Here is a 12,473-nt window from a genome sequence, read left to right as displayed (position 1 = left end):
TTTATTTACTGACGTTGGCGTACCAAAAGTTGATAGCTGAATAGAGTTTGAAGGTGGTGAGTTTATTTTGTCTTTGGTGAAAAAAAAATTAACGCGAGAAATTAAATAACTTTTGAGCAGTTATGAGGTTTACCGCGAACAATCTCTGAGTGACTGTCGTTGCAATTTTGAATGGAAACTGCAAAATCTTTCTGCGTTAATGAATTAATTCTTGGTCTACCAATTGGATTTTTAATTTCTGTGCACTGTCGATGATGATAAAATTTTGCCTACCAGCCTTAAGAATGGATACAAGAATAAAAGTGAATTTTGTCTTGTTAGAAGAGGAAGATTTTTAAAATTCGCTGATTTAAAAAATCAGCTAAATAACAAGGCTAAATAATAAGGCTAAATAGCCAGGCTAAAGAGCAAAGCTAAATAACAAGGCTAAAGAGTAAGGCTAAATAATTGGTAATATCAGGCATATCACAACGCGCCGTTTCGATTAGAATTCTAGAAACTGATCAGCAAGCAAATTTTTGCAAGTTTCCAAAGAAAACTCTTGTTTCTTTTTCACTGCGCATTGAATTTATTTCTTGAGAGGTTTTCTTAAAATAACATAGGCGAGTCAAATAATCTCTAACATTACAACGTTGCAAAGTAGTAAATCTTTTCAATTATAATTTCTACATATCTATTATCAATTTTTTGTTCTTCAATTCATATATAAACGTTTTTATAGCGTTTGGATTTTAAAGTAGTGTAAAAGCGAGATTTTTGTGCGCGGTTGTTCGGGAAGCAATAGTATGAGAATGATGGCGTCAATAATGCAAGAGTGGTGTTTTTGTATTGTGCAGTATAGAGAGGGGCCAAAATGTGTGAGGGTGAAGATACTTTTCAATAAAACAGTTAAGGCATATAATAACGATGAGAATAACGCCTAAATCGAAATATATACAAAGTAATATATACAAAATATGAAAAATATATACAAAAGTAATATTACTTTTAGTTTTTCTCTTCTTACTTACATTACTCTATAAATATTCTCGACTATTTATCTCATGAATATAAATTCTTTCAATATTTAAAAAAAAAAATTAAAACATCATTATACCGATAATAATATACAAAGCCACATATCATTTCATGTGGATGAGCTGGTTGATTTGACCTATTTAGACATGTCTCTTTCCCCTTTCCTCTTCTGAAATTCAAAAACAAAATAAAAATTTATTTAGCAATAACTTTATGCATAAGTATTTTTAATTGCAAGACCCATCATATGTCAGTAGTTGGCTTTGTTGCAACTTTAACACTTCTAATTCAGCAAATTTGTATGGAACTTTTTATTTTAAGTTTATGAAAAAAAAAAATTATTTTTCTGGTCAAGACTTTGAATTATATATTCGAAAAGTCTGTTAACGGAGCAAGAAGACAAGATGTGAACTTCTAATTTCTATACAATTTTTAGTGTCACAGATATATTTAAAAAATTGCTTGAATAAATTGTTAGCAAGTAACAACAATTCCTTTAAAATTTTTATTGTTTTATAAATTCTAATTTTTAGCATTTAAAATATAATTATTTACAAAAGGCATTCAAACTGTCGCTTTGCATATAGCTGGTTTAATTACGATACGCTGATATGATATATGATGATACGCTGAATTCAAATCTGGTATCAGATTTGTATAGCAAGCTACAGATTTTTTTCAAAAAAAATTTTTTCATTTTGCCAAACATTAGAAATAATTCTGAAAAACAGATTTGAAACTCATTTGGAAAAACAAAAAAAAAACTAAAAAAGACAAAAAGTATAAAAAATAATTTGGAGATTATTTTTTGTTTTAATATCGTAACTTCCATATTTAAACCATTTATGTATTATACTCAACTTTTACCCCAAACAAAAAAAGCTCTTGGGAATAAAAATGTAAAAATAGTATAAAAAAAAAAATTATTATTATTATTACAGAAACTATTCAAAGAGTACACGAAAAAGAAAAAAGTGATTAATAAAAATCTGTTTGGTGTAAGCCAGAAAGCAAAAGTCGCCAAGAAGACAAATAGTTTTATGCTCCAAAGTCCTTAATCCTTAAATGAGAAATCTAATCCTCAAGTGAGTACAAAAACTAAGTACTTGTAAAGTACTTGGTTTTTGAGACCAAATGCAGCTTCTAACTATGTTGTGTCTTATTCCTTACTTTCTGACACTGGAAAAGTAATGCTTTTACATCTGTGCCTAAGTTTGCTAATACAGTAGGGTATATATATATATATATATATATATATATATATATATATATATATATATATATATATATATATATATATATATACACCCTAGTGTATATATAAATATATATATATATATGCCCTATATATATATATATACCCTTCACAAACTTTCTCAAATCAGTTGAAATTCTTACCAAATGTTCTTTATATTAATTCAATTCATAGCACAAACCACCAAAACTATAAGTTAATTTTTTTCATAAAAATAGTTGATTGAAATTTAATTTTTATTTCAAAAGGCTTCCGTTCAAAACAACAAAATTTTGATAAAAATTTATTTAAAAAATCATTAACTTGTCATTTTTTAAGTAAAACAATTTCAACAAGACAGTTAGGATTTGGTGACATACCCATTTGCCTTCAAAAAAGCATAACAGCAACAAGGCATCGAATCAACTAAATTAATGAGAACATCCTGAGGAATGTTATACCAACATTCTTTAATTAAAGCAAATATATGGTCTTTGTTGGTTGGTTTTATGCCAACTAATTGGCGGTTGATGTGCTCCCATAGGTATTCTAGAGGACTGAGATCAGGGCTCTGTGAGAGACATTCAAGAACTTTGATTTTTTGTGATTTTAGAAAATCCTTAACAGATCCGGAACAAGCTTTGGGTCATTATCCTGCTGTAAGATCCACTTGGGAGTTTTATCTTTGTATGTGGCAGCATAACATTCTTCATGATGTATAAATAAACTCTCTGGTCCATAATTGCAGGGTATGCTACTATTTCTAAACTTTTGCACGGAAACCATTTCAAAAAAATGTTAAACTTTAATTAACCGTTATAATTAATAATTTTTGCGGTTTATATTATGAATTGAATTAATGTAAAAAACAATTGGTAAAAATTTCAGCTGATTTGAGAAAGTTTGTGAAAACATGCTTTAAAAATTGAAAAAAATGTGATGTTTCTAAACTTTTGCACGCTACTGTGCTTATATAAATATAAACGCACATCTATTGCTGGTTATTATTGTTAATATCATTAAATTACTGATCTCTTTAATGAGCGAAAGAGATTCGTGGCTTAGGGCTTGACTTGAGCTTCGTGTCTGAAATTTACGATAAACAGGGCCTGTTCATACAAAAGTTCAAGACAGGAATTAACTTTTATCCCAACACGCTGAAAAAAAAAAAAAAAAAAAAAGGTTACAAAAAGAAAATCGCAAAATTGGTCAGATTTTATCTGAAGCAAATGCGGGCAAATACAATAATGAAATCCGTAAAAACAGGTGAAAAACAAGAATATAATGGTTTTTATTTAGAAGTATGGACTCATCTCTTTTTCGTTAAGATGCATAACCAGCAGGTTTAGTAAATCATTTTTCTAAATTGGTTGATTTTTGGAGTATAATCAATCGGCTGTTAAGCAGATACTCGTACATAAATCTTAAGGTATCTGTGTTGCGAAAGCTGAGTCTTATAAGGCTTTTAAAATCACGATGTATTTTAAATCTATTTATTAATAATAACGCAAATAGAAACATTTTTAACAACAAATATAAACTTTTTTACATCTTTCTATTCTATATTCACAACAAAATATATACAAATAAATAACTTTTTTTAAAAAATATTGCAAAATCATGAGAGGCATTCGCCTAACAAAAAACTTCATGCAAATCATCAAAACAAAAGGAAGCTCATAGGGAATTTAATTATCAAATTCTGACAAAAATTGCCTCGCCATCCAGTCTAAACCTTCATGTAACCCAGTTCCCGTGTGGGCACTACAACCAATTAAAGTCCAGGTACGTCCGGAACATAGTCGATGTATTCCAATTCTTTCACGCAGATCGTCAAGACGAAGAGCGCAAGGTAAATCCTGTAAACAACGTATAAAAAAAAAGAGGAAAAGAATCAGTCGTCATTTTTGAATTCTACAGAGTTGAGTTGAGTTGCAGTAAATTGAGATTACCTGTTTGTTAGCATATATCAATATCAGGGCATCCTGCAGCCTTTTCTCTGCAAGAAGCTTAGCCAACTCTTCTTGTGCTTCATTTAAGCGTTCTGTGTTTGTGCTATCGATCACGAATATTACGGCTAACGAAGATAAAAATAAAAATTCATGTATTAGAGAAAATTTGCATAAAGTATCGATTACTTCAAATGAATACATTTAAAATATTTGCTGTTGTTAATCAATAGATTAATAAAACCCAGAACAAAATTTAAAAACTTAAACTATTACAAGTCAGTTTAAATCAAGTCTGATAATGTAGTAAACATAAAATATACCCAGCATGAAATTTAAAAACGAAAATGCGATCAGTTTGGTTCAGTGTAGACCAGAATAGTTTTATGAATAAGATTATCCACCCAAAGAATGAGAATCAGTGTGGCCTTTAAATCTTATTTAAGAAAAATTTCATGCTAAAAAAAGTACTAAGGTAAATCTAGCTTAAAGAATTTTTGAACTCAAGTTAAAATTTGTTTATAGGTAATAGATATCTATAATTCATTCATTTATTCATTCTTGAATATATTAACTATGTCATCGTTAACCACCATTGTTTGTGATCTCATGACAAAATGCTACCTTGGGTGTTTAAGTAGTAATGACGCCAAAGTGGTCGTAGTTTTTGAACACCTCCAACATCCCATATTGTAAATTTAACGCTTTTATGCTCCACTGTCTCAACATTGAAACCTGAAAAACAGATAAAAATCCAATAATTGTTCAACAATTAAAGCATTTGGAAAACTGGTAACTTTAAACCCCATGTGAATTCTCAACAAGTTTTAAAATTAATACCTATTGTTGTTATGGCCGAAACAAACTCATTCTGTTTTAGCTTGAATAAAATTGATGTCTTTCCGCCATTATCTAACCCTAAAGCAAGTACACGCATCTCCATTTTTGGTCCAATATGCACACGATTATCTTTAGTAAATGCAAAAGGAATTTCAGGATCTTCTTTGCAAAGTTCTGAAAGTTCTGTGAAATATTGCTGCTGTTGTTGCACAGCATCAAGGAGATTTACAATATTTGCCCTTGCTTGAATTACCTTTTGTATGACATTAAACAGAGTGAGAATTAAAAAAACTATTTACTTTTTAAATACTAAAAATAACATAAGCTATTTTTTAAAACTTAATCTAAAACTTTTATTGATTAATATCTGTTTTAAAATATTTACTTCAGCATCACTTCGCATTAGGGCTTGCTCACATTGAATGCAAACATGAGAAATTTGTGAAAATAAAACTGCCATGTCTTCTTGTTGCTGACGTATTGAACATAAATTTTCTCGCACATAACAGTTAACTACAGACAGAGCCTCATTCTCTTGCTGTCTAATAGTATCCCTCAATTCATTGAAATACTCCCTGATACGTATTCTTGCAACCTCAGCGTTTCCAAGTACTGGTGTAGGTACCACCCCTCCACTACTTGTACTAGACAAACTAACACCTAAATAATGTTAAGATACAACTTAAAAAAAGAAAGTAATAAATAGTTTGCTAAAATAACATGCACATAATTGGATTTTACATAAGATGATGAAAAAAATACTAATAACATTATGAAGTATAAGAATATCAAACATAATTAAAATTAAAATAGAAAGCTGTGCCTTCAATTTTTTCTGATATCTCAGCAAGCTTTCTTGCAAAGATTGTAACTTCGCCAGAAAATGTTTTAACATGCTGCAATGCATTTTGAATAGATTTCCTAATATTCTCAGCTTCAGCTTCAATCAATACATGTTTGTGTCCTTTATGTATTCCATAATCTTTACAGATATAGCACATCAAGGGGTTTTCACGGCAAGAATCTTCTAAGCATGCAAACTCTAATATATGGGCATGATGCAATGAGCAAGGAGGATTTATTCGAGGTTTTTCAGATATAGGAATTTTCTTGTGAAGAAGTAATGTTTTTGATTTATGTGTTTCTTTTGCACAGTAATTGCAAAGATTTGTTAAACATACAGTGCAAAAAACATCGGCCTGGTGAAGATCATCTTCATCACACTTTAAAAAAGTATCATCTATAAACTCTGCAATTGTTTTTGATTCTTTAAATTGCTCTAATCTTTCTAGCAACTCTAACAAAGCAAAATTTTTCTTCAAACCCCAAATTCCTGAAAAATTAAAAAAAAAAAAAAAGTTAATTACATTTTTAAATAAATAAAAATTTTTTAACTTTTAACAAAATTTTAAAAAATTCATCAAAAAATTCTTTAAAAATGTATATCATTACATTTTTATAACGATTTTTATTTATTTCATAAAAATTAAAATCATAATTTATATAATATGCTAACTAATTAACATAAAGGTTTTATCCTTATTTTTTCAGCACTATAGAGGTCAATATGTATCTTTACAAGAGAACAATGTAGTTTATTACACTTAACTTAGATTAATTCATTAAGCATACCATGTCCTTTTACAAAATCACTTTGTGGTGACTAAAATCCTTATGGTGATATTTATCTTTACAAGACCAATAATGTGCACAAGCACTATAAAATATTGGCTGAGCGTTGTAAGAGAGCATTGTCAGAGGTTCCTCTTAGGATTGTTATTTTTTTTAGAGGTCAATATGTATCTTTACAAGAGAACAAGCAAACAATAATTTAAATAAATTAAATTAATTGATATTATATTGAAATTTTAATTAACATGTAGTTATTGATGCTATGTTGATTAAATGCTTATAATAATTGATTAAATTCCTCATAAATCTTGCAAAATTGGAAAACTTGTTAACCAAATCTTGCAAAATTAAACTCATGGATTGAGCAAAAATAAACCAACTGGAATTAGAACAATAAAAAAATTTTAATGTTATTTTCAGAAATACAATTTACATTTAGTATTAAAGAAACTTTGAAAAAACTTTTTTTTAAAAAAAAACAAAACAATATTATATTATAATAGACAAAATTAAAGTCAGATGAATTGGAAAAAAAAAAAATCCCTCATAAAATATCTAAATAAAATAAGTTTTTTACAGAAAAAAAAAGTACCAAAGTAAATATACAAGCAAACCTGCATCTCCTAAGCTTGTAGATGTTCTATCAAACGGGCATTGAACAACTGTTTCATTCTGTAATTTACTTAAACACTCATGACAAACTGAATGACCACATGATAAAACTCTTGGAACTTTGTCCCCATGTTGTGCAAAGAGATCATCACATATGCGACACTCAAGAGTCTTTAAAAGAAATTTAGATATTCATGAACATATTCATATCTAGTGAATTTATATATTTAGCAACAAATTTATGCCGTAGTTCTTTAAAAAGATTACTCATGCAAATTATAATCATGATAACAATCTTTTCCTAAGATTTATAACTTCATAATTGCGACAATATGTAAATACATATTTTATTTATATAAGTATATTTAGTCAAAAAACTTTCTAAAGTGATATAAAATTATTAGTAGCAAAGAAATCAGTTGTTTTTTTTTTAATCAAACTTAGCAATGATTTTGTTAATTCAAAAACATAGACTGATTTTGTCTATGTTTTTGAATTAACAAAAAGAAATTTTGTTAATTCAAAAACATAGAAAAACCTCATAAAAGCTTCTACTAGATGACATTTTATATGAAACTATCCTTTTATTTACCTGACAAAAACATAATAAAAGTACAACAAATTGTTTAGAAAAAATGAGATTAACAACGAACATAAACAAGCTTTGAGATTAATAACAACAGAACCTAACTTAAAAACTGTCTCAAAATTTTTATGATGCAAAGAAAGAAGTTATGGTTCAAGTGGATGCATAAAAAACAAGATTGGGAGCAGAGTTGATGCAAGATGTACAACTAGCAGCATATTCATCAAGAGCAATAACATCAACACAGTTTAAGTATGTATTTAACTGTCCAATTTGGTTGTAATAGACTTCATCAATAAAGAATACAGTAACCACAAACTACAAGTTTTTTCATGAAAACTCAAGTGAACACACCACAAAAATTAAAAGATTACTGCGGAACTTCAAAAGAACAATTTAAAACTGGCTTTCAAACCTGGCAAAAGCATGCTTCTAGAATATTTACAATAACATTTTTCATGTTAATAAGAAATACCAATAATAAACTATGCCCTTTAAAAAAGCCACGAATGAAATTTTCAACATGAAAAAAACTGCATTTGGCACAAAGTTTAGAGAAAACAAAACTCAGAGCAAATAAATTATCTTAAGGCCAAATATAAAAAACCAATTGTTCTTAGTGAAATAGAGGTACATCCCTTTCTGTTTTATTTGAGTGCCCAAGATCTTATCATCATAGTTGACTACTACAACAAATGAGGGACAAATAAACTTTAACTTGAAAGCATAAACTTATATCAAAGAAATGTTTTTTGCAAAGATTGGGTGAGTCAGAAACAATAAAAGACATAATGCTTCACAGTTTACATCAAGAGCTCAATAAATTTACTTAAATATTGGAATTTCAACCTCCTATAACAACTGGTCCACATAACCTGAAGTTAAATGGAATAGTGGAAAGGCACATGAACTATGAAAAACTTGTTGACAGCTAAACAAAGATTCGTACCTAACAATGCTTGAAGCACAAAACACCCTGTTGGCTACAAATCACCTGCACAACTCAATTGGTAGAAATTTCAGATCAATCATACCAACCAGTTTATAAGTACTGAAAGTAAATCCTATAAATACAAAAGAATTTCCAGATCAATGAAAATAAGTTCAACAAATTAAAAGAGTTTCAATTGCAAACTTTTGTTGAAGAAAAAACAAATGTAAGAAGAAAATCAAAATAACTAAAAGTAACAGAAGTATTTAAAGAGCCAAGAATCAATGATCGTAGAAGAAGAAATAGATATCTCATAAAAAGAGAACAATCATCCTCTGAAAGAAGAGATTATAAAGAGGGTTGTGAAAAAAAAGAAAAAAAAAAAAAAAAAAGAGAAAAAGAAGTATTTTGCACTCTTTTATTTGTTTTGTTTTTTGTTATCTTTATTACTTAAATGCTTTTTTTTAAAGAAATTAGGCTATTATTTTATTATCAATTAATATTAATCTGATTTTGAAAAAAAAAAGATAAATTATATAAAACAAAAAAACATTGTAAATACCAAATACATTGTATTTGGTATTTATGTTTCAAAAAAAAAAAAAAAAAAAAAAATCCTATTAACATCATATAGAAACATATTTGCTAAAAACTGCATGTAAATTAAAAAAACTATACAGCAAAATTTTGTAAAGTAAAGCATTATAAAAGCATTTCAGTAAATATAAAAATAAAATATGCAAAGATTGAAGAAAGTGACTAAATTACATATTTGGCTAACCAATTTCAGATTCAGTATTAAAATTGTCACTGGGCATATCAGCTACAATTGCAACCCATCAGAAAAGTCCCAAATTGCATCCTGTGACAGTGATGTTATTGAAGCAGGGACATTTCTCCTAGATGTGGGTGGCATACATTCTTTTTCAAAAGTTGTGCCATGATTTGTTGGCAAGTTTACAGTATTTTCAAGAGCAAAATTATGCACAAAAAATAGTAGTTTTGCTGATCTGTTGTCATTTTGTTTACAGTCAGCTGAATGTATGTGAGAATCACAACTAAAATTTATCTCAACATAGGCACTTGTTGGTGGTAAGCTAAAAAATCCAGTAGTAAATATTTACCATTCTGTGGTATTACACATGCCCTTCCACTAAGCTATTGAACTTGTGCATACCACATTTTTTCAAATAAATGCCTTACTAAATAACTGCTCTGTATTTAAGTATTTCACTCAGCACCTTTATCACTTTGATGTTAGGTATTTGTAAACAGATATTACAAGTTACTTAACTCATCAAGCTGAAAGAATATATGTATACATATATCAGTATACACTAATAGAATTGTATGTTTTAGAAGATATTGTTAATCTGAAAACCATTAATTTTTCCTTCGCAACATATTAAATACCTGTAATTGTAACTTAATTCAATTAAGATTTCTTCATCACTGGTTTGACAGTCGAGTGAATTGGCTGTAAAATAAACATTTTGATTTATAAGTCTTTTAGATTTGCTAATAGTGCCTATAGGGATAGTTCTTCAGTTTTCAGGATTGGTGAGTGTGACAAATGCTCTTCGAATGATTTTTGTAAGTCATAAAATAATTTCATAACAATAGACAGATTTACTCTTTTTTTGGTTCCAGAGCTGCTCTTTCCCTCTGTCAAATATTTATAATTGATGCTGTTCTCACATTGTGTACAATTTGTAATGTAAGCCTTCATTGTAGCATCCATAAAACAAAATTTGCATTTCATGCGCATTTGCTACTATTTAATTTATTAAAAAAGTTTTGTTACAGAACTTCTTGCACATGATATCTCTGAAATTCCTTATTTAGAATTAATTCAATACACTACCCCTGCTTGTTAATAAATAAAATTAATATGAGAAAATCACAAATGTTTAGTTATAGTATAGTCTATAAAACCATCTATGCAGTAAATAAAACATTACAGAAACATAACTAAAAATAGAGAGTGTATATGCATATATATATATATATATATATATATATATATATATATATATATATATATATATATATATATATATATATATATATATATATATATATACAGTTTGTATACTAAAAATAATTAATAGAACATAAAAATGATGTATGGAAATTCACATTAACGATAAATAAAAAAATAAAAAATTTTAAAATGGATTACTGCAGAATAGGTGAAGGAATAATTATAAACAATGAATGTCACGGAAAGGTTCAAGGAGAAGTCTAGCATTTTGTTTATACTTACACTGTATTTCTTTTTACTTTTAGTAGAAGTAGGACTTAAAGGTGATCTCATCGTGAAACCTTCAAAAGAGAATTTCATCCCACAACTATTACTATTCATAGCTGCAAAATTCTTGTCTGTTGATCCAGTTTTCGAGTCTCGTGAATATTTTTATATTTTGTTTAATCACGCTAATTTGGAAATCATCTTAGTATTTTAAAGTAAAATATACACTCTTAGAAGGTGTTAAATTACACCGTTTTGGTATGCAGCATGAAAAACATCGAAACGGTCTTAATTTACACCGTTTTGGTGTAATTTTTGCATGAAATACAATTTAATTAAGAATTTAATCATTTACATGTGTTTTTTTATCGTTGGTATCTACTGTTTTAGTCATCGTTTTTGCAGAAAAAAAAAAAGCAAAGAGTGAAGAAGAAAAGGTTTATTATTGTTAAGTATTTTACCTTTTGTTAAATTTCTTACCGGCTTAAAAAACTAAAATTCCATGAACTATAAATAGTAATAATAATAGTTTAATGCAATGTAGAAAGGGTATTGTTTGTTACGCGATAGCAGCTGCAATAAGTTGTTAATAACCGTGAAGACGTGTGAAAGCAAACAGTTCAGTTGTTCAGTTGAATTTAGGTTTGACGCTCCGACCTCATCTTTTTAGTACCATAGGTGCACAATCACCAAACTTGACTGACTGAAATAACTAAAGCTAAAAAGCCTATAGATAATCATGGACTGAGCTTATCCTTTGAGAGAGTTTTTCATTAATTAAAGATCAGTATCGTCAGCAAAATGATACGTATTTCAATATTTGATAGAAAGATAAAGATCATTGATATAGATAATGAAGAGAAGAGGACCTAATATGAATCCCTAAGGAATGCCAATGCAAACGCAAATGTCTGAGAAGGTGCTTTTTAAAGTGTAACTTTAAATGTTGTTGATTGGAAACTAAAACTAAACTTTTGACAATTAGAAAGGTATAATTTAGATTATTGCAAGGGTCAATACCTATATGGTATGCGTAGAGTCATTAGCTTGTTTAATGACTGTAGATAGTATGCTTTTTGCTAATTTGGCAAAAGTACTAAATTTCGCTGGAAAGATTACGAACTTTTTAATCAAATTTACAAACTAAGGATTCCTTAATTTGCTAGTCCAATTTTGTAAAGCTCTATTTGGAAAAAAATCTTTGGAGATTTGATTTAATCGTTTAAATTTTTTGATTCACCTTTTTGATCCTGAGCCTAAGAAATTTGAAAAGATGTCAGGGGAAAAGTAGCTATATTGCTTCCGTTAGCGACATAAAGACATTATTTACTCAACTCTAAGCATCGGGCACTTATTAAGTATTTGATGTTATTATTATTTAAATGATAAAAAAAATTACAACTTTTTTCATGTTATTGCCG

General features: G+C 28.4%; 1 protein-coding gene across 2 annotated transcripts; it reads right to left on the bottom strand.

The window, feature by feature from the left end:
* Positions 1-3,730: 3,730 nt before the first annotated feature.
* Positions 3,731-11,380, bottom strand: LOC145192408 (E3 ubiquitin-protein ligase TRIM23-like). Of its 2 annotated transcripts, XM_090065579.1 has the most exons (9): positions 11,068-11,380; positions 8,820-8,934; positions 7,287-7,455; positions 5,864-6,373; positions 5,426-5,700; positions 5,041-5,293; positions 4,825-4,935; positions 4,204-4,328; positions 3,731-4,110 (listed from the first exon to the last, which is right to left on the bottom strand). In XM_090065579.1, the coding sequence occupies exons 4-9, from the start codon at positions 6,039-6,041 to the stop codon at positions 3,940-3,942; spliced, it is 1,113 nt and encodes a 370-aa protein (XP_089921705.1). In that variant the 5' UTR covers positions 6,042-6,373; positions 7,287-7,455; positions 8,820-8,934; positions 11,068-11,380; the 3' UTR covers positions 3,731-3,939. The 2 variants fall into 2 exon arrangements, with proteins under 2 accessions (XP_089921705.1, XP_089921696.1); XM_090065570.1 differs by lacking the exon at positions 8,820-8,934.
* Positions 11,381-12,473: the final 1,093 nt, after the last annotated feature.

Source organism: Hydra viridissima, unplaced genomic scaffold (genome assembly GCF_058129835.1).
Source record: "Hydra viridissima isolate aposymbiotic clone 2 unplaced genomic scaffold, HvirCarnegie_v1 scaffold_1, whole genome shotgun sequence".
Lineage (NCBI taxonomy): Eukaryota > Metazoa > Cnidaria > Hydrozoa > Anthoathecata > Hydridae > Hydra > Hydra viridissima.
Note: the sequence above shows the minus strand (reverse complement) of the source record. Positions and strands in the feature narration are given on the sequence as shown.